This window comes from Oncorhynchus tshawytscha, linkage group LG03 (genome assembly GCF_018296145.1).
Source record: "Oncorhynchus tshawytscha isolate Ot180627B linkage group LG03, Otsh_v2.0, whole genome shotgun sequence".
In the NCBI taxonomy this organism is placed as follows: Eukaryota; Metazoa; Chordata; class Actinopteri; order Salmoniformes; family Salmonidae; genus Oncorhynchus; species Oncorhynchus tshawytscha.
In genome coordinates this window covers 53,370,468-53,393,336 of record NC_056431.1, presented here as the reverse complement: position 1 = coordinate 53,393,336, position 22,869 = coordinate 53,370,468, and the positions used below count along the sequence as shown (strand labels likewise).

Sequence of the window (22,869 nt, the reverse complement as noted above, 5' to 3'; positions counted from 1 at the left end):
TACCCTTACAACCTGGGGGCGGCCCGTCAAGAAGTCCAGGATCCAGCTGCAGAGGGAGGGTGTTTAGTCCTAGAGTCCTTAGCTTAGTGACGAGCTTTGAGGGCACTATGGTGTTGAATGTTGAGCTGTAGTCTATGAATAGCATTCTCACGTAGGTGTTCCTTTTGACCTGTTTGGAAAGGGCAGTGTGTAGTGCAATAGAGCTTGCATCATCTATGGATCTGTTGGTGTGGTATGCAAATTGGAGTGGGTCTAGGGTTTCTGGGAGAAAGGTGTTGTGAGCCATGACCAGCCTTTCAAAGCATTTCATGCCTACAGACGTGAGTGCTACGGGTCGGTAGTCATTTAGGCAGGTTACCTTCGTGTTTTTGGGCACAGGGACTATGGTGATCTGCTTGAAACAACATGTTGGTATTACAGACTCAGACAGGGGGAGGTTTAAAATGTCTGAAGACACTTGCCAGTTGATCAGCGCATGCTCGGAGTACACGTCCTGGTAATCCATCTGGCCCAGCGGCCTTGTGAATGTTAACCTGTTTCTAAGGTCTTATTCACATCCGCTGCGGAGAGCTTGATCACACAGTCGTGCCAGAACAGCTGATGCTCTCATGCATGTTTCAGTGTTACTTGCCTCGAAGCGAGCATAGAAGTTATTTAGCTTGTCTGGTAGGCTCATGTCACTGGGAATCTCTCAGGTGTGCTTCCCTGTGTAGTCTGTAATAGTTTGCAAGCCCTGCCACATCCAACGAGCGTCGGAGCCGATGTAGTACGATTCGATCTTAGTCCTATATTGAAGCTTTGCCTCTTTGATGGTACTCCTGAGGGCATAGCGGGATTTGATATAAGCTTCCTGGTTAGAGTCCCACACCTTGAAAGCGGCAGCTCTAGCGTTTAGCTCAGTGCGGATGTTGCCTGTAATCCATGGCTTCTGGTTGGGGTATATACGTACAGTCACTGTGGGGACGTCGTCATCGATGCTCTTATTGATAAAGCCGGTGACTGATGTGGTGTACTCTTAAATGCCATTGGAAGAATCCTGGAACATTTTCCAGTCTGTGCTAGCAAAACAGTCCTGTAGCTTAGCATCTGCTTCATCTGACCACTTTTTATTGACCCAGTCACTGGTGCTTCCTGCTTTAATTTTTGCTTGTAAGCAGGAATCAGGAGGATAGAGTTATGGACAGATTTGCCAAATGGAGGGTGAGCTTTGTTCACGTCTCTGTTCGGGAAGTAAAGGTTGTCTTTAATTTGTTTTCCTTCTGGTTGCACATATAACATGCTGATGGAAATTATGTAAAACTGATTTAAGTTTCCCTGTGTTAAAGTTCCTGGCCACTAGGAGCGCCACCTCTGGATGAGCGTTTTCCTGTTTGCTTATGGAGGACTACAGCTCATTGAGTGCGGTTTTGGTGCCAGCATTAGTCTGTGGTGGTATGTAGACAGCAATGAAAAATAAAGATGACAATTCTCTAGGTAGATAGTGTGTTCTACAGCTTATCATGAGATACTCAGGCGAGCAACACCTTGAGACTTCCTTAGATATCGTGCACCAGCTATTGTTTACAAATATGCATAGGCCCCTGCCCCATGTCTTACCAGAGGCTGCTGTTCTGTCCTGCTGATAGTGTATAACCCCTCAGCTGTATGTTCTTAACCTCTAGTGACTCCCCATCCCGCATGAGGGAGCGTAATCATCGACTGACACTAATTAGCATAACGCAACGGACATAAATATTCCTATTCTTGAAAATCACAAGTGAAATATATTGACACAGCTTAGCCTTTTGTTAATCACCCTGTCATCTCAGATTTTCAAAATATGCTTTACAGCCAAAGCTAGACAAGCATTTGTGTAAGTTTATCGATAGCCTAGCATAGCATTTTGTCCAGCTAGTTGCAGGTAACTTGGTCACGGAAATCAGAAAAGCAATCAAATTAAATCGTTTACCTTTGAGCTTCGGATGTTTTCACTCACAAGACTCCCAGTTAGATAGCCAATGTTCCTTTTTTCCAAAAATATTATTTTTGTAGGCGAAATAGCTCCGTTTGTTCTTCACGTTTGGCTGAGAAATCGCCCGGAAATTGCAGTCACGAAAACGCCGAAAAATATTCAAAATTAGCTCCATAATATCGACAGAAACATGGCAAACGTTGTATATAATCAATCCTCAAGGTGTTTTTCAAATATCTATTCGATAATATATCCACCGGGACAATTAGTTTTTCAGTAGGACCGATTGAAATAATGGCTACCTCTGTATTTTACGTGAGAATCACTCTGGGAGCATCAGGTGACCACTTGCGCAATGTAGCCGCTTACGGGTATTCTTCAACATAAATGCGTAAAACTACGTCACAATGCTGTAGACACCTTGGGGAATACGGAGAAAAAGTAATCTGGTTGATAGCCCATTCACTGCTCAATAGAGACTCATTGGAACGCAGTGCTTTCAAAACATGGGGCACTTCCGAATTGGATTTTTCTCAGGCTTTCGCCTGCAACATCAGTTCTGTTATACTCACAGACAATATTTTTACAGTTTTGGAAACTTTAGTGTTTTCTATCCTAAGCTGTCAATTCTGCATATTCTAGCATCTTGTCCTGACAAAATATCCCGTTTACTATGGGAACGTTATTTTTCCAAAAATGAAAATACTGCCCCCTAGTCACAAGGTTTTAATGTCGCCGTTCTGCCACGACTCAGTGAAACATAAGGTATTACAGTTTTTAATGTTCCATTGGTATTATATTAGTGCTTTCAGTTCGTCCCATTTATTTTCCATCGATTGAATGTTAGCTAGCATAACGGCAGACAAGGGCAGATTAGCAACACGTCTCCTGATCCCCACAAGGCATCCTGATCTCTTTCCGCAAAACTGTTTCCTTTTCCAGAGAATCACAGGGATCTGGGCCTGGTCGGGTGTCTGTGGTATATCCCTCGCGTCCGACTCATTGAAGAACCCCTTGTCTAATTTGAGGTGACTAAACTCTGTTCTGATGACCAGAAGCTCTTTTCGTTCATAAGAGATGGTTGCAGCAGCATTATGTCCAAAACAAGTTTTGAACAACGCGAAAAAACAAAAAAAATAGCATGGTTGGTTAGGAGCCGTTAAGACGGCGCCATCTATGTCATCTACATTATGACCGAGCTTCCTACAACCTTGGCTAGCTGTTATTTGAATAACATCATGCCGCTGGAAAAAGTTACTGCATGTACATTAAATATTGTCTATTTACTGATATAAGAGAAACACAGCAGTGTAACAGTAAATGCAACGTAAACCGCTATGTAAACCATAAACCGCTAGACATAGGCGTCTCAATATCAAAAATAAACTCTGAAGTTGGTTGAGGGAGGATCTGTCGTTCCCCATTAGGTTGGGTGGGCCATGGTTTCATCAGGCTAACCATGAATCATGTCTGCAGAGGAATTGAACTCTGCGTTGAGAGAGGAATGACGTCCTTCCCATTCGGATGCAGAAGGTTACAGAGCTCAGATCCCTCTTCCTCCCTCCCTCATTCTCAGGGTTAGGAGAAGAAAGGCTGAGTGGCTATTTTCTGCCGTTTGCCTCATGCCAGTGTGGCTTTGCATCTCACCGCTGCCAAATCAAATTGTGTTGGTCACATACACATGTTTAGCAGATGTTATTGCGGGTGTAGTGAAATGCTTGTAAATAAAATAGAAATAACCCACAAAAAAACAAAATACTGCAAAGTTGCTTAGGAGCAAGAAGCAGAGCTGCCCTATCTGTTGGCGCCATCTTGCCCAAATTACTGCGTGTGTGAGAGAGAGATCAGGGTGTGCCAGGCATCACTCCACCCTGCTGTCCCCTGCATCTCTCTTTCTTTCTCTCTCTCTCCTTCTCTCTGATACCCTAGTCAGACCAGGGTGCTTTAGGGCCAGTGGCTTACTGGCTTTTGGGTTGTGCCTTCACTTTCATGTGCCTTTGGTGCATTGTTTGCCTTGACATACTTTCCACTTAAAACTAGTTAGGGATTGGCGGGATGCAAATGTCTCAACTGGCCAATTGCCAGGGTAAATGCAGAGCGCCAGATTAAAATAAAATACTATAAAATTCAAACTTATATTAAATCACACATGTAATATACTCAATTAAAGCTACACTTGTTGTGAATCCAGCCAACATGTCAGATTTCAAAAATGCTTTTCGGCGAAAGCATAAGAAGCTATTATCTGATAGCCTGCACCATCTGCACCAACAATAAACAAAGGAGTTCGCATATTTCAACCATGCAGGCGCTACACAAAACGCTGAAATAAAATATAAAACATGCATTACCTTTGAGCTTCTTTTGTTGGCACTCCAATATGTCCCATAAACATCACAATTGGTCCTTTTGTTCGATTAATTCCATCCATATATATCCAAAATGTCCATTTATAAAGTGCGTTTGATCCAGAAAAAAACAGCTTACAAAAAACGCAACGTTACCACAAAATATTTCAAAGGTTGCCTATGAACTTTGCCAAAATATTTCAAACTACTTCTGTAATACAACTTTAGGTGTTTTTAAACGTTAATAATCAATCAAATTGTAGACGGGGCAATCTGTGTTCAATACAGGAATGAAAACAAACCAGCACCACTTTTCACGTCTTGCGCAACTCAGAAAAGTGTCCCCAGTTCCTAGTTGGCCTACTTCTTCATTGCACAAAGGAATAACCTCAACCAAATTCCAAAGACTGGTGACATCCAGTGGAAGCATTAGGAACTGAAAACAGGTTCCTAAGAAATATCCCTTGGCAAGTCAGGGAACAGAAAGGAAAAATAATAATAATTCTGAACAGTTAGTCCTCAGGGTTTTGCCTGCTACATAATTTCTGTTATATACTTAGACATGAGATTTCTATCCAAATCTATGCATATCTTATATTCTTGGCATGGGTAGCAGGAAGTTGAAATTGGGCACGCTATTTATACAAAAGTCAAATATTCTGCCCCCTAGCCCCAAGAGGTTTTAAGTGATAATGCCTGAGAAGCTGGTGTTTGGAGGATATATTGGCACTGCTGTTTTCGTCTCGGACAGGCAAACCGTGCAAATATATCCTCAACACTGGCTTCTCGGGCATTACTCGTTTTATACAACGGGTTACCAACATATTCAAATAATGATTGACATATTTTCATGGTGAAAATATTCATACTATTTTGTTCTTCCACTAGATATACAGTAGTCAGACTCCCAAAACAAATCTAGGGTTGCTACCCAAGCCGGCTGGTTGTTCATTCGATCGGTTCGGTTGCCAGAGACGCGACCCAGTTAAATATTTTTGTTCTATGGATTTAGTCATATGTTCAAAATGTTCTTCTGCCATGATGTTTGGCAACATTCTTATCCCTTGCTTGTTAGCTAGCCAACTTTGTCTAACTCAGTCACATCAAATAGTGCAGCCAGAATAATGGCAAAGTAGCTGCATCTGCGTTTGTTGTTTTCTAGTGATATTTTTGGTGGGGATACATCAATAACGATGTGGTAATGATTCATGATTTTGCCTGGGATAGAACATTTGCTCTCTCGCCAGGCCGCTGGGCAACTACACAGCTAACACAATCACTTCAAACTGAAGCTGGAATGACAGTAAACTAGCTGCGTTTCGCATTTTTCTTTATACATTTCTTCGTATATATCCATAAATATTATGCTGATTCATGACTTCAACTGGCTGAGAAAGGCTGGCAACCTCTCGTCCCAACTCCCGACACTTTCATTACCATGAGACAGCAAATGTAGGAGAGATGGACAGCAAAGTTTTTACAAATCTATGCTGTTGAAAACCCAATGCTAATCTAAAATAAATGGGAGATAATATCTAGATGCTTTTTACAGTGGAGATCAAGTACACTGCTCAAAAAAATAAAGGGAACACTTAAACAACACAATGTAACTCCAAGTCAATCACACTTCTGTGAAATCAAACTGTCCACTTAGGAAGCAACACTGATTGACAATAAATGTCTCATGCTGTTGGAACAGGTGGAAATTATGGGCAATTAGCAAGACACCCCCAATAAAGGAGTGGTTCTGCAGGTGGGGACCACAGACCAGTTCTCAGTTCCTATGCTTCCTGGCTGATGTTTTGGTCACTTTTGAATGCTGGTGTTGCTTTCACTCTAGTGGTAGCATGAGACGGAGTCTACAACCCACACAAGTGGCTCAGGTAGTGCAGCTCATCCAGGATGGCACATCAATGCGAGCTGTGGCAAGAAGGTTTGCTGTGTCTGTCAGCGTAGTGTCCAGAACATGGAGGCGCTACCAGGAGACAGGCCAGTACATCAGGAGATGTGGAGGAGGCCGTAGGAGGGCAACAACCCAGCAGCAGGACCGCTACCTCCGCCTTTGTGCAAGGAGGGGCACTGCCAGAGCCCTGCAAAATGACCTTCAGCAGGCCACAAATGTGCATGTGTCTGCTCAAACGGTCAGAAACAGAGTCCATGATGGTGGTATGAGGGCCCGATGTCCACAGGTGGGGGTTGTGCTTACAGCCCAACACCGTGCAGGACGTTTGGCATTTGCCAGAGAACACCAAGATTGGCAAATTCGCCACTGGCGCCCTGTGCTCTCCACAGATGAAAGCAGGTTCACACTGAGCACGTGACAGAGTCTGGAGACGCCGTGGAGAATGTTCTGCTCCCTGCAACATCCTCCAGCATGACCGGTTTGGCGGTGGGTCAGTCGGGGTGCCATTTCAATGGCAGTCGGGGGGGGGTGCACAGCCCTCCATGTGCTCGCCAGAGGTAGCCTGACTGCCATTAGGTACCGAGATGAGTTCCTCAGACCCCTTGGGAGACCATATGCTGGTGCGGTTGGCCCTGGGTTCCTCCTAATGCCAGACAATGCTAGACCTCATGTGGCTGTAGTGTGTCAGCAGTTCCTGCAAGAGGAAGGCATTGATGCTATGGACTGGCCCGCCCGTTCCCCAGACCTGAATCCAATTGAGCACATCTGGGACATCATGTCTCGCTCCATCCACCACAGACTGTCCAGGAGTTGGCGGATGCTTTAGTCCAGGTCTGGGAGGAGATCCCTCAGGAGACCATCCGCCACCTCATCAGGAGCATGCCCAGGCGTTTTAGGGAGGTCATCCAGGCACGTGGAGGCCACACACACTACTGAGCCTCATTTTGACTTGTTTTAAGGACATTACATCAAAGTTGGATCAGCCTGTGGTGTGGTTTTCCACTTTAATTTTAACTCCAAATCCAGACCTCCATGGGTTGATAAATTTGATTTCCATTGATAATTTTTATTTGATTTTGTTGTCAGCACATTCAACTATGTAAAGAAAAAAGTAATTAATAAGAATATTTCATTCATATCTAGGATGTGTTATTTTTGTGTTCCCTTTATTTTTTTGAGCAGTGTACATACATTGCCTGGCTGAGCTGATGAGACTGTGGATTGCTCAGTCAGATGGAACAGAGTAAAGACATTTTAGCCGGTGGTAACTTGTGGAATAGACAGCAGCTGGAATGCGGTCTTAACCAATCAGCATCTAGGACTAGACCCACCCGTTCTATAAACTGATTTATAAACTGGGTGGTTCGCGCCCTGAATGTTGATTGGCTGACAGCCGTGGTATATCAGACCGTATATCATGGGTATGACAAAACGTGTCTTTTTACTGCTCTAATTATGTTGGTAACTAGTTTATAATATCAATATGGCATCTCGGGGTTTGTGATATATGGCCAATATACCACAGCTAAGGGCTGTGTCCAGGAACTTTGCGTTGCGTCGTGCATTAGAACAGCCCTTAGCTGTGGTATATTGGCCATATACCACACCTCCTCGGGCCTTATTGCTTAAATAAGAAGCCCTGTGTAGCCTATAAATGGCAACTTCTATTTGGTGAATGGTGGATCAATTTGCTGTTCTTTCTCTCTTTCATGGTCTTGATATTTCCGCGACGCAGTGGCCACCAGGTGGACTGATTTAATTCCGATTTCCTCTTATTTTATTTCTCCTTTTTCCTCAGTGTGGCCTGGCCACAATGCCTGGTGGGGACTGGACATATTTTCTCTCCTTTTCTTGGCCTTTAAGCCTCGAGTGTTGAGCTGCTTTGACTTTAGGGAGGAGAACTGTAACAAACAAGGTGCTACCATGTGTTTGTGTTGCCCCATTCCCCACCCATCCCTACAGACACACAAAGGGGAGTTTGACAGACTTTTAGTTTTGGCTTACTTTGTCTCTGTTGACCCCTGGTTTCCATGCACCAGCTTGCAGGCAGGCCCATTCATATTGTGATTGGCCCATTCATAGTCATATGACCTGCTCAACTTCATAATGGGTGAACGCTTGCAGTCAGTGTGTGAGTGTGTGATGGCTGATCATTTGGCATGTCTCCTGGCATGGGCCCTCCCATCCACCCTGCTCCTCTCTCCCCTCCCCTACTAGCCTCTTACTAGGGCTGGGAATTGCCAGGGACTTCACGATATTGATACACCATCTATATTGTAATTAATAACTCCACTAACTTCACCGTGGTCAAAGGGATATTCAATGTTGGGTACAGAGATGAGGTAAGTCATTCAGAAGTCATGTTAAACACTTATTGCACACTGAGTCCATGCAACTTGTATTGTTAAGCACATTTTTACTCCTGAACTTATTTTGCCTTGCCATAACTAAAGGGTTGAATACTTATTGACTCGTTTCAGCTTTACATTTTTTATTAATTTGTAAAAAAACAAAAAAACAACATAGTTCCACTTTGACATTATGGGGTATTATGTGTGTAGGGCAGTGACACATCTCAATTTAATCCATTTTATATTCAGGCTGTAGCACAAAATGTTGAAAAAAATCAAGGGGTGTGAATACTTTCTGAAGGCATTGTATGTGATGGTGTGGAACCCAGATCTCTAATAGCCATCCAGGCAGGATGCAGTGTCGTCAGCTTTTAACTGTTGCCTGGTGTACATTCCTCTGCCTCTCTCCTCTTCACGGCTGTCTGCTGGGCTAGCAGTCAAGTCAATCAGCGCACAAAGCATATCGGGGTCTCCGCAATGGTTCAGATTTTTGTGATCATATAAGCTATGTTGCTTTCCACAATGATCCCTGTTACATACGAATGTTATACTGTATATCTGATCATAAATACAAAAACAATAATCCCCAATCTCCTAAATCATTGTAAGCCTACAGTATGTAATATAATATACAGAATGTAAGCCTACATTATGTAATATAATATACAGAATGTAAGCCTACATTATTTTTCTGAATGTAAAGTATTTAGAAATGCTGTGGGTCTGAGGCTCTGATTTGTGGTGTGTGAAACAGCTTGCGTGCATCTGAAGCTCAGACAGTCTGTGGTCTGAAGTGGCATGTGATTACTTAATAACATTACTCACGTTGTTAAAACTAGTGAATATCCACAGTCCCCCTCGGGTGGGTGAGGAATGAGGTCAGGACGTGCCACTAAAATTAGACACTTGGGAAAATGGCTATTTTTGATGCCTACATTCCTGCAAAATTACCTCCAGCAGTGTTCTGGGTTCATATGGCTGTCAATGTAACCATTTTATTAGTGACATTTCAAGGGGACCATAGATCATATAATTAGTATTCTACATCATAGACAGCCTATTGGGACCAGGAATGAATGCAGACTATAAAACATCTGGCATCAACTATATGGCCTGGTAGTTTGAACCATGCATCTCCTCAGGCTCAGTTTGTCATTTTGGAGAGCAGACCTACCTAGGTGGCATCTACAAAGGCATGTCAGCCAGAGTTCGCTTACCTTGCCTTTTTTTTAACAAGAAACCATTTGCCATATTTTCTTATAATGGATGGGGGTGTTTAGGGAATTGCGCAAAAAGGAAACTACATGCAACAGTTCCTCCACAATCAGAGCTATTATTAGTGGTGGCTCTGGAAAATTCCTGAGTAATGAATGTAGAAAAGTACACACGGAGAGGAAAATGGGAGCTGGTAGACCTTGCAGGGCTAATTTGGAGTCTGGTGGGCTAGTTTGGGAGAGTTGGAACACTACTATAACTGAACTGTAGAATAGATGACTGTTTGGGTGCCAAGTGTGATCCATAAAGAACTATGGCCTCACTCAATAGGGTGGCTGCTTCTACACCATGTGGTTGTGTCCCTTCGAAAGTATAGACCACCGCAACACCTGGAAGAGACTAAGGAGACATTTCTGACAAGCAGCCCATTGACTTGCCATAATCTATAACTGACCCTTAACTTAACCCATAACCCTAAACCTAATTTAAACCAATAAAAAAAATTGAATATCGGTTTGCACTTCAGCCACGCCCCCTTTAGTTTTTCCCGCAACACCCAGTCAGCCATCCTCAAAGCTGTACAGTTATGCAGGCTTTGCCACCTCTAAATGCCTCTCCACCCCCATACACACACACACACACACACACACACACACACACACACACTTGATATTTAACCATCAGAGCAGGACAATGACAGTCCCAGCATTAAGGGGAATCCAGTTAGTCTGCTATACTGTCTCACTTTCCCATTGTGTAAACGTCCTGGAATGTATGGCTGGGGTTCATTTTACCTAATGTATTTATTTTGATCACCATTCACTTGTTTTTGATAGTTACGGTAATATCAGTTATGCTAATGCAAAATGCATCGTTCAAGTTTCATTGCCTCTCAATGGAAGCTTGCAGCTGTGACTGATTTCCACTCAACTTTGTCTGCTCAATAAGATTGCTCATTAAACAAAGATAATCAAAATGTCATGCTTGGCGCCTTATCCATTTTCCACACACTTGCCACTGGCTTCAGATCAAAGCATCCAGCATTTCACTCACAGAAGATCTTTGTTTTTCAATCAGTTTAGTCTAGTTGATCCTGCTGGAAATGCATTGTTATCAGTTGGACACTGCTAACAAAGCACAGCAAATTGACTAAATGCAACCAGGTCAATACAACAGTGCCAATACCACAGCAAAGTGAACCAATGCATCCACATGATGATGATTATCATTTTTGATTTATTTAACCTTTATTTAACTAGGCAAATCAGTTAAGAACAAATTCTTATTTACAATGACAGCCAAACCCAGACAACACTGGGACAATTGTGTGCTGCCCTGTGGGCAATCACAGCCGGATGTGATGCAGCCTGGATTCGAACTAGGGACTGCAGTGACGCCTCTGCAGTGACAGAGATGCAGTGCCTTAGACCGCTACGCCACTCGGGAGCCCAAACAAATCTGATTGTTCCGCCGATGCGACCTAGATTCAGACCTAGATCTAGGATGCAACGTGACAGTGATTAGTAGTGCTGAGCGATTAAGTGTTGCAGTAATTTCAGTTGCTGGTAGTAGCTGATGTGTATAGTGTTGAGTCATCTGCATACTTAGACACACTGGCTTTACTCCGTGGCATGTCGTTAGTAAAGATTGAAAAAGGGGCCTAAACAAATACCCTGGGGAATTCCTGATTCTACCTGGATTATGTTAGAGGCTTCTTTTAATGTCAAAAGCTGCACTAAAGTCTCAAGACTTCCCCCACAATCATTTTATCATCACTTTCTCTCAGCCAATCAGTCATTTGTGTAAGTGCTCTGCTTGTTGAGTGTCCTTCCCTGTAAGTGTGCTGAAAGTCTGTTGTCAATTTGTTTAATGTGAAATAGCATTGTATCTGCTCAAACACAATTATTTCCAGAAGTTTACTAAGGGTTGGTAACAGGCTGATTGGTCTGCTCTTTGAGCAAGTAAAGGGGGCTTTACTATTTTGGGTAGCAGAATGACTTTAGCTTCCCTCCAGGCCTGAGGGCAGACACTTTCTAGTAGGCTTAAATTGAAGATGTGGCAGTATCGTCCGCTTTTATCCTCAGTAATTATCCATACAGATTGTCAGACCCCGGTGGCTTGTCATTGTTGATAGACAACAATAATTTTTTCGCCTCTTTCACACTGACTTTGCGAAATTCAAAAGAGCAATTCTTGTCTTTCATAATTTGGTCAGATATATCAAATAAAGTTTAAAAAATCTAATCCAATTTTATTTGTCACATGCACTGAATATAACAAGTGTAGTAGACCTTACAGTGGAACACTTAGTTACACGCCCTTAACCAAAAATGTGTTAAAGTATTTACTAAAATTCAAAAATAAATCAAATGGATAACCATGTGTCGTGTCAGCGTTTGTTGCTGGCATGTCATACCCAAGTTTGCTTATCTTACCCATGAAAAAGGAATTCAAGTAGTTGGCTATATCAGTGTGTTTTGTGATGAATGAGCCATCTGATTCAAAAAATGATGGAGCCAAGTTTTTTTTTCTTTCTCAAATGTCATTTTAAGGTGCTCCAAAGCGTTTTACAATCCTTCTTTATAACATTTTTCATTGTATAGTTTATTTTTATTTAGTTTAGTCACATGATTTCTTAACTTGCTTTACTTAACTTTGCCAGTCAGTTGGGCTGCCAGACTTATTTGCATTACCTTTTGTCTCATCCTTCTCAACCATACAATTTTTCAATTCCTCATCAATCCAACGGGATTGAATAGTTTGTCATTTTCTTAATGGGTGCGTGCTTATTAGTAACTGGAATAAGCAATTTCATAAATGTGTCAAGTGCAGCATCTGGTTTCTCCTCATTACACACCACAGACCAGCAAATATTCTTGGCATCATCAACATATGAATCACTACAAAACTTATTGTTTGACCTCTTATGCACTATATTAGGCCCAGCCTTTGGAACTTTGGTTTTCCTAGGTATGGCTACTATATTGTGATCACTACATCCTATGGATTTGGATACTGCTTTAAACCATTCCTGCAGCATTAGTAAAGATATGATCAATACATGTTGATGATTTCATTCCTGTGCTGTTTGTAAATACTCTTGTAGGTTGACTGACAACCTGAACCTGACATTTTTTCTCGCGTGGGCAACTTGATGAGAGCCAGTCGATATTTAAATCATCCAGAAAATATACTTCTCTGTTGATATCAAATACATTATCAAGCATTTCACACATTATCCAGATACTGACTGTTAGCACTTGGTCTATAGCAGCTTCCCACAAGAATGGGCTTAAGGTAAGGCAAATTAACCTGTAGCCATATTACTTCAACAGTATTTAGCATGAGATCGTCTCTAAGCTTTACAGGAATGTGGTTCTGAATATAGACCGCAACACCGCCCCTGTTGGCATTTGTCTTTTCGGTAGATGTTATAACCATGTTTTGCTACCACTGTATCATCAAAGGTATTATCTAAGTGAGTTTCAGAGATAGACGTCATCTGTTACAAGCAAGTTAATGACTCCATGGACCTTGTTTCTCAGGCTGCATATGTTAATACGGGATAATTTTTAGCACTTTTCTGGGTTGCTTGATTGTTTTTATTGCTTTACTGGGAAGCTTATCAGTAGACTTGCTCATGTTATTTGTATTCGAGCTGATAGTCAGGGTGAGTCTTCCTACTAGAGCACACCGCCTCAGTGCTAACAGTGTAACTCTGGTTTATAGGCTCATGATTACTGCATACAATAGCTGTAGGATCAACAGAGGTAATTAGGGGGACAAATTAAGTTACTGCCAACGCCCCTAGGATAATGTACATTTGATGCAGCATTGTGACGACTCATTGTCACAACGGTAGAGATTAACTGATCTGGTCTTGGGTCATTGATAAGTCATTGTTTCAACACAGCCTTGAAGTGCGTGGACAGAGTCCAGGAGCCAAGATGATTTGGAATGACTCCGTCATTCCTGTAAAGTATCTTCTGTTTCCAGAAGGTGTCAGTTACCTATAAAAGTGATTCCAGCAGAGCTACATTAATATTTTATCCAGATGTGTAATGCCAGTAGCCTGCTGAATCTTTCACACCCGCAGCCCAACGAAGGTACTGGACCTGACATTTTTGGCTGTTTTTTTGGAGTCTTTTAATCCTAAAATCAGTTCTTCAAAATCAGTCGTTTGACCCCACATGGACTACGACAGTGTCCGCTCACAGCATCTGTGGTAGAACAGTCTGAAGCAGGCTTGTGATGTCCTGTACTCCTTGCCTTGGGAACCGAGATGTTTCTCACCATAGCGCTGCCGATGATGACAGCCGGTTGATGTTGAATGGGCCGGAGTCTCAAGCAGCCTCCGTCTGAGGGTGGGAGCTCCGAAGACCTGAACCTGAGGTAGAAGCCACTGGCGAGGGAGACGGAACAGAGGACGAAGACGCGGGTACCTCCGGATCCAATCTCGAATGGGAAGCCCCTAAGGAATGCGGCGCCGGAACCTCTTGATCCAGGGCGGTCCTGGTCTGTGTCTGGTCCGGGCTTAACATCTCCAAGGAGACCCCATTGCCAGGGGTCGTCTTCCACGGCGAGTATCTCAGTGGCCGGTTGATTAGGTTGAGAACAGCTCCATTCTCCGGGGAAGGGGGAGACCCCTTCAGGGATGGATACCTGCTGAGCATGCTGTGGAGAGCCAACACGGCGGCAACAATTCCACCAGACCAGAGCTACGTCCGGCTACTGGGGTGGAAGAAAAAGTAGGCGGGCATGGTTTCCCAGTAGCTTGTGTAGGTTTGCTACCTGCTTGCTAAGAGTAGCCACTTCGCCCCTGTAGTCCTCTGCAAGCAAGCAGTTGCAACATTGAAAGTCAGCACGCTCCACATTGTCCCGGAACAAAGCAAAGTAAACACAGCTCCTGCAGAGCTGGAAATGTTAAATAGCGACCCCCATTTCAGGCTGCAGAGCCAGCTAGGCTAGCTGGGCTTCCGTGTCTCTCCCCCTATGCGGAATCTGGCAGGATCCCGGGACAGACAGCAACACTCACTGCAACGAAGCCCAACAGAGCTGCAGGATCCAAAATAAAATCTGAGTATATAAAAACAAGATTTACAAAAACACTGTCAGCTTCACAAAAATAATAAACTGAGGTCTCTCGTTCAGTTATCTGTCAGTGTTCAACAACAAACAACCTACATTCATGCTCAGATGACGTCAATGCTGATGTTTGGCATCAACCTGTGGTAAATTTGGTAAATGTAATTGATTGGACATGATTTGGAAAGGCACACACCTGTCAATATAAGATCCCACAGCTGACAGTGCATGTCAGAGCAAAAACCAAGCCAATAATTCAAAGGAATTGTCCGTAGAGCTCCGAGACAGGATTGTGTCGTGTCACAGATCTGGAGAAGTGTACCAAAACAACATTTCTGCAGCAATGAAGGTCCCCAAGAACACTGTGGCTTCCATCATTCATAAATGGAAGAAGCTATTCATAAAGCTGAATGCCAAGAGCCACGTCTGGAGGAAACATGGCATCATCCCTATTAGAGGTTGACTGATTATGATTTTTCAACGCCGATACCGATTATTGGAGGACCAAAAAGCCGATACCTATTTAATCTGCCGTTTTTTGAAAATGTATTTGTAATAATGACAATTACAACAATACTGAATGAACACTTATTTTAACTTAATATAATACATCAATAAAATCTATTTAGCTTCAAGTAAATAATGAAACATGTTCAATTTGGTTTATATAATGCAAAAACAAAGTGTTGGAGAAGAAAGTAAAAGTGCAATATGTGCTAACGTTTCAGTTCCTTGCTCAGAACATGAGAACATATGAAAGCTGGTGGTTCCTTTTAACATCAGTCTTCAATATTCCCAGGTAAGATGTTTTAAGTTGTAGTTATTATAGGAATTATAGGACTATTTCCCTCTACCATTTGTATTTCATTAACCTTTGACTATTGGATGTTCTTATAGGCACTTTAGTATTGCCAGTGTAACAGTATAGCTTCTGTCCCTCGAGTTAGCGCGCGCTAACTAGCTAGCCATTTCACTTCGGTTACACCAGCCTCATCTCGGGAGTTGATAGGCTTGAAGTCATAAACAGTGCAATGCTTGACGCACAACGAACAGCTGCTGGCAAAACGCATGACAGTGCTATTTGAATTAATGTTTACGCACCTGCTTCTGCCTACCACTGCTCAGTCAGATACTTGTGTGCTCAGTCAGATTATATGCAATGCAGGACACGCTAGATAATATCTAGTAACATCATCAACCACGTGTAGTTAACTAGTGATTATGATTGGTTTTTATAAGATAAGTTTAATGCTAGCTAGCAACTTAACTTGGCTTATTGCATTCGTGTAACAGGCAGTCTCCTTGTGGAGTGCAACGATAGAGAGGCAGGTCGTTATTGTGTTGGACAAGTTAACTGTAAGGTTGCAAGATTGGATCCCCCGAGCTGACGAGGTGAAAATCTGTCGTTCTGCCCCTGAACAAGGCAGTTAACCCACTGTTCCTAGGCCGTGATTGAAAATAAGAATGTGTTCTTAACTGACTTGCCTAGTTAAATAAAGGTATAAAAAATAATAACGATAATAATTTTTAAAAATCGGAAATAATATACTGATATAATAATATATATAATATACCAAAAATACTGATTTCCGATTGTTATGAAAACATGAAATCGGCCCTAATTAATCGGCCATTCCGATTAATTGGTCGACCTCTAATCCCTATGGTGACACATGGTGGAGGCAGCATCTTGCTGTGGGGATGTCTTTCAGCGTCAGGGACTGTGAGACTAGTCAGAATTGAGGGAAGGATGAACGGAGCAAAAAGTACAGAGATCCTTGATGAAAACCTGCTCCAAAGTGCTCGGGACCCCAGACTGGGGGCGACGGTTCACCTTCCAACAGGACCATGACCCTAAGCACACAGCCAAGACAACGCAGTAGTGGCTTCGGGACAAGTCTCTGAATATCCTTGAGAGGCGGCAGGGTAGCCTAGTGGTTAGAGCGTTGGACTAGTAACCGAAAGGTTGCAAGTTCGAATCCCCGAGCTGACAAGGTACAAATCTGTCGCTCTGCCCCTGAACAGGCAGTTAACCCACTGTTCCTAGGCCGTGATTGAAAATAAGAATTTGTTCTTAACTGACTTGCCTAGTAAAATAAAGGTAAAATTATTTATTTTTTAAAGAGGCCCAGCCAAAGCCTGAAATTGAATCTAATGGAACATCCCTGGAGAGACCTGAAAATATCTGTGCAGCAACGCTCCCCATCCAACCGGACAGCTTGAGAGGATCTGCATAGAAGAACAGGAGAAACTCCCCAAATACAGGTGTGCCAAGCTTTTACTGTCAGACCCAAGAAGACGCAAGGCTGTAATCACTGCCAAAAGTGCTTCAACAAAAGTACTGAATAATGGGTCTGAATACTTATGTAAATGTGATATTTCCGTTTATAAAAACATGCTTTTGCTTTGTCATTATGGGGTATTATGTGTAGATTGAGGACATTAAAAAAAATCCATTATAGAACGATGCTATAACATCGGTAAAAGTCTAGGTGTCAGAATACTTTCCGCTTACTGTGTGTGTGGAGAGAATTATTAAAACAAAATTTTGACACACAAGACACCTGTCTTATTCGCACCCATCTCCGTGAACTGATTCATTGCGGAGGCCGAGACTAATCCATTGCAGAAGCCATGGGGATGGTACAGTCTTAGACTAAGGGGATTGTGGCCCCACAATGCACATCTCTCTCCAGAATGCGCTCTGATTACAATTTTTGCACATTCATTGGTTCTTAAGTTAATTGTGTGAATTGTTTGTGTTTTGATTGTCAGTGTCTATCAATTCCCCATTACATATACTCTATCACCAGTAGTATCTTTAGCGTTAATTCCGATAATTTCTCAACTACAATGTTTGTTTTGGTTACGGTAATGTCTCTTAATTCCTTTAATATATTATTCAAGTCTTTTACTGTTCTCATTGTCGGAGGGGACATTTTGCCGAGTGCACAACTATGCTAAGTTTTGATCCATTTCATTCCATTTACGAGTTTTGTCAATTTAATCCTTGTCTTTTGTTTTGGAGCGCTCCTGTCAATGTTGAGTAAGGATGTGCACCTAATTACCCATAGAAGTAGGCCTACCAGGCCTGTGTGCAAATGTCGGCATATGAATGTGCCCATTTGGGGATCTGAGTATTTCTGATTGTCTTAGTGTGCCTTAACTAAAGCTCTGTGGAGCTTCTCAAAGTCATGTTTTCTTCACCTCAAATGGCAAGCAGTCTTTTTTTAAATTTTTATGTCCATTGAGAATGACTATAATTCCACGACTTATTTTTAAAATGTTTTCAGCTCTCTCCCTTTCGATTACCACTCTGTGTGAAAGGGAAACATGTATTGCTCTGATCCAGTGGAAACATCATTAAAAGCCTACCTGATTATTAATTATCCCTTGCGCAAATAGTCTAAAGCTGTGTCTGTTCTGACACTGGCATATATTTTATACAATGTTGCAAGGTGCTTCTGGCCTGAACCAAGTTAGTAGTTGATATAATGTTTCAAGTTTGTGGCAGACAGGCCGTGCATAGCCAGTGTGACTTATAGGATATTTATTTTTATCAGGATATTTTCCACCTGCACACTGTAATGTTAAAATGTTTTGACTTTATAGGCTATTTTTACATAGTTGCCAATGTCAATAGAAGTTACTTTTTAGTTTTCTTCATTTGGTTATAATCTTTATTAACCATATGACAATGATTTTGAGATATGAAGGCGTTATTATAAATGAAATTAAACTGTTCCACAAGAATGTGCATATGAAAACCATAACTGGCACGCAGAAATGGTCAAATAAATTGGCATTCCACATGAGAAAGTTTGCCGACTTGTCGTATAGCCTATTAACGGCAACTTCAGGAGAGTAATGGCAGAATCTGCGGATGCCAGTAGGACCAGGAGGATGGTCGGGACAGGTCATATTTTTTTCTTATTATCTTGATCTCTGGCACCCTCTTAAGCTGTCATTTGTCTTATTTCATCAAACAGTGATCTTAAAGCATCAGACAAGCTCAATGCATATAAAGTTAATTATTAAAACACATAGATTATGTCTATATATGGAAAAATACATGTGTTAAAATTTCGACCAATCAATTGGTCGAAATAACAGACGACTTTTGACTTTTCTTTTATTCGGGGACAGCCCTAATATCAACCCAGTGAGCTATGGAGAAAGATTAATATTCTGTCAATAGACTCTGTCTATTAGTTTCAATGTAGTTGGCCTGTCACAAGATAGAACAACTTGAATCATAGATGGTATGGGAATGGATGAGTTGTGTATGTTATGGAAGTTTCCTTGAAATGATGGACCTACATCTGTGACGCAATTGAATATCCAATGTGTTTGGACTATGAATGTATGTCAATGTGGATGTGCTTGTGTGTTCCAGCTATGCCCTGGCAGATGAGGCCTACCGTTCTCTGAGGGACCAGGATAAAGACCAGTGTATCCTCATCACAGGAGAGAGTGGAGCTGGAAAGACTGGTGAGACAAGTCCTCTACCAAACAATTGCAATAGGCCCACTATTTAATTGGGAGTTAACGCTTACATTAATGTCATCAAACATGCACTATAATGGGTTAACATTGTGAGGGTAATCAACATTTACAACACTTACAAGCAAACACTATTGAGGGTTCTTAAATGTACAACACAAGCACAGGAGGTTGGTGGCACCTTAATTGGGGAGAACGGGCTTTTTTTAATGACTGGAACGGAATCGGTGGAATGGTATCGAATACATGAAACACGTGATTTCCAGGTGTTTGATGTCAATTCATTTTGTTTCATTCCGTCCATTATCAGCTGTTCTCCCCTCAGCAGCTTCTTGTGCACACAAGGTAGCCTACAAACAATAGGCCCATCATTTTACGAGCTCACATTTGCGAGGAATCAACCGTATTAGTAAAACATTGCAGTACATCAATTCTACTGTTGTATTGTAACACTGTTACAAAATAACATCAACACTTCTTTCGAATGTACAACACAGGGGTTAAGTGGTCTTGAGACTTCTAGATAAGGGCTGTGTTCTGTTTGCAGTGTTCTAGAACAGTGGTTTCCAAACTTTTCATGGTCTCGTACCCCCTCAAACTGTCAACCTCCATCTGCGTACCCCCTCTAGCACCATGGTCAGCGCACCCTCAAATGTTGTTTTTTGCCATCATTGTAAGCCTGCCACACACACACTAGAATATATGTTTTAAACATAAGAATTCTAGTTTTTGGGAGGTGACAAAGAGCTCTTATAAGACCAGGGCAAAAACAATAATAATCAATTATTTTGCTCTTTATTTTAACCATCTTACATATAAAACCTTATTTGTTAATAGAAAATTGTGAATAACTCACCACAGGTTAATGAGAAGGGTGTGCTTGAAATAATGCTCATAACTCTGCAATGTTGGGTTGTATTCGAGAGAGTCTGTCTTAAATCATTTTCCACACAGTCTGTGCCTGAATTTAGTGAGGGCCAAGAATCCACTCTCACAAAGGTACGTGGTTGCAAAGGGCATCAGTGTCTTAACAGCGCGATTTGCCAAGGCAGGATACTCTGAGCACAGCTCAATCCAGAAATCTGGCAGTGGCTTCTGATTAAATTGCATTTCCACAGAAATGCTTGTTGCAGCTTTGATGAGGCTCTCTTGTTCATATATTGATTGATAAGTGTACTGGAGGCAGGGCATGAAAGGGATAACACATCCAGTTTGTGTCATCCGTTTTGGGAAAGTACCTGTGTAATTGCGCACCCAACTCGCTCCGGTGCTTCGCTGTATCAGATTTGACATTGACTGTAAGCTTGAGTTCATTTGCACACAAGATATCATACAAATGGAAAGACCTGTGTGGTGCCCTTGTTAATGCAGAAAGAGAAGAGCTACAACTTCTTAAACAGCCTCAATTTTGTCCCGCACATTGAATATATTTGCGGAGAGTCCCTGTAATCCTAGACCCAGATCATTCGGACGAGAAAAAACGTCACCCAGATAGGCCCAATCGTGTGAGAAATTCATCATCATGCAGGCGGTCAGACGAGTGAAAATCATGGTCAGTGAGAAACTTTTTAAGCTCGTCTCGCAATTGAAAAAATAGTCAACAATTTGCCCTTGAAAACCAGCGCACTTCTGTATGTTGTAAAAGCGTTACATGGTCTCTGCCCATATCATTGCATAATTAAAAAAATACACGAGAGTTCTGGGGCCTTGCTTTAACAAAGTTAACCATTTTCACTGTAGTGTCCAAAACTTATTTCAAGCTGTCAGACATTCCCTTGGCAGCAAGAGCCTCTCGGTGGATGCTGCAGTGTACCCATGTGGGAGCAACTGCTTGCACGCGCGTTACCACTCTACTATGTCTCCCTGTCATGGATTTGGCGCCGTCAGTACAGATACCGACACATCTTGACCACCAAAGTCCATTTGATGTCACAAAGAAAAAATATCCTCCCCTGTTGTCCTGGTTTGCAGAAGAGGATGTCTCCCCCCATGGTAACGGACATGTACCAGGAGCTGTGCTAGGAGATGTTGACTCATCCAGCTGTAATGCATAGAATTCACTGGATTGTATGCGAAGCAGTAATTGTGTCAAAACATCTCCTGCCATGTCGCTGATGCATTGTGAAACTGTTGTTGATGGAGACATAGTATAGTTTTGGGGGCCTTTTCACCCAGCATTGTTCCAGCCATATCCGCAGAAGCAGGAAGAATTAAGTCCTCCACAATAGTTTGGGGCTTGCCTGTCCTAGCCACTCGGTAGCTCACCATATAAGATGCTTCAAGCCCCTTCTTATTAATGGTATGTGTTGCTTTTATCCATGTCTTACTTCTCGGAAGTCTTTTTAATTCTTGCTCAAATTTTTCAAATTGCCATGTTTGTTTTTAAATGTCTGCACAAGAGTGAAGGTTTCATCGAGTTGTGAGATAGTACTTTTGCATATAACACACTGTGGCTGAGGAAAGGCACTGCTCTCAATATAGGTGAACCCCAAATCAATGTAGTTCTTATATTTTCGGCACTTCGATGGTCCGACGTTCTGTGTTTTCCCGGGTAAGGGGGCAGTAGCTCTTCGGCTGCTTCAGATTCACAACTGTCAGTGTCCATGCTAGCTGGGCTAACAACAAATGTAGAATTACTGATGCTAGCATTGAGTGTGCTCGTGGAAGCAGAACAACTTGTGTTGTCGACAGGTGTAGTACTGCTGCTAGTAGCAGCACTATCAGTAGATCTGGTATGTGTCTCTATGGATGTGGGCCTTACTAAATGGACAGTTTTTGAAAATGTTGTGTCCCCCAGTTTGGGAATGCCTGTTCTATTATATTCTGTAGAACTAAGACTTGTAGCTGAGGGAAACTCAATGATGGGGGCATGCAGGCAGACAGCAGTAGCCACAAGGACAGGAGGATATCAAATAGAATTTTAAAGAGCAGTAGGATTTTGTCAGAGTTAGATAAACCTACAGCCTACCAGCCCTGAAACTGGGATTTGTTTTGGGAAAGCCTAAGTCAGGTTTGTACCTGAAACGGCAGATGCAAGTTAAATGTGACCGACCGTCTCGATTCGGTCTTATGCAGCAAAATTTGAAATGGTGTTTTTTTAAACATTTGATAAAAGTAGACACTCTGAGTTAGAAAATGGTATCATACACTGCAGTTGAACAATGGGAAAGTAACTCCGCTTTGAAAGTTGATAAACTTGTAACCCCACTTTTGAGAAAATGGCACGTGAATGCTGCAGATCAATTGTCTTAATCACTTCCAACCCCCCCATATTTTTATATATATATGCACACACAAACATATAAATACATACACATATACAGTTGAAATCGGAAGAAATCTGAAGTTTACATACACTTAACTCGTTTTTCAACCACTCCAAATTTCTTGTTAACAAACTATAGATTTGGCAAGTCGGTTAGGACATCTACTTTGTGCATGACACAAGTAATTTTCCCAACAATTGTTTACAGACAGATTATTTCACTTTTAATTTACTGTATCACAATTCCA

General features: G+C 42.1%; 1 protein-coding gene across 7 annotated transcripts in view; it reads left to right on the top strand.

The window, feature by feature from the left end:
* Positions 1–22,869, top strand: part of myo1b (myosin IB) — a 138,892-nt gene that overhangs the window by 46,935 nt on the left and 69,088 nt on the right. For all 7 annotated transcript variants that reach the window (XM_024407347.2, XM_042319668.1, XM_024407379.2 and 4 more), the window contains exon 4: positions 19,250–19,344. In XM_024407347.2, coding sequence (XP_024263115.1) covers positions 19,250–19,344 — 95 coding nt within the window. The remainder of the gene's footprint in view (positions 1–19,249; positions 19,345–22,869) is intronic.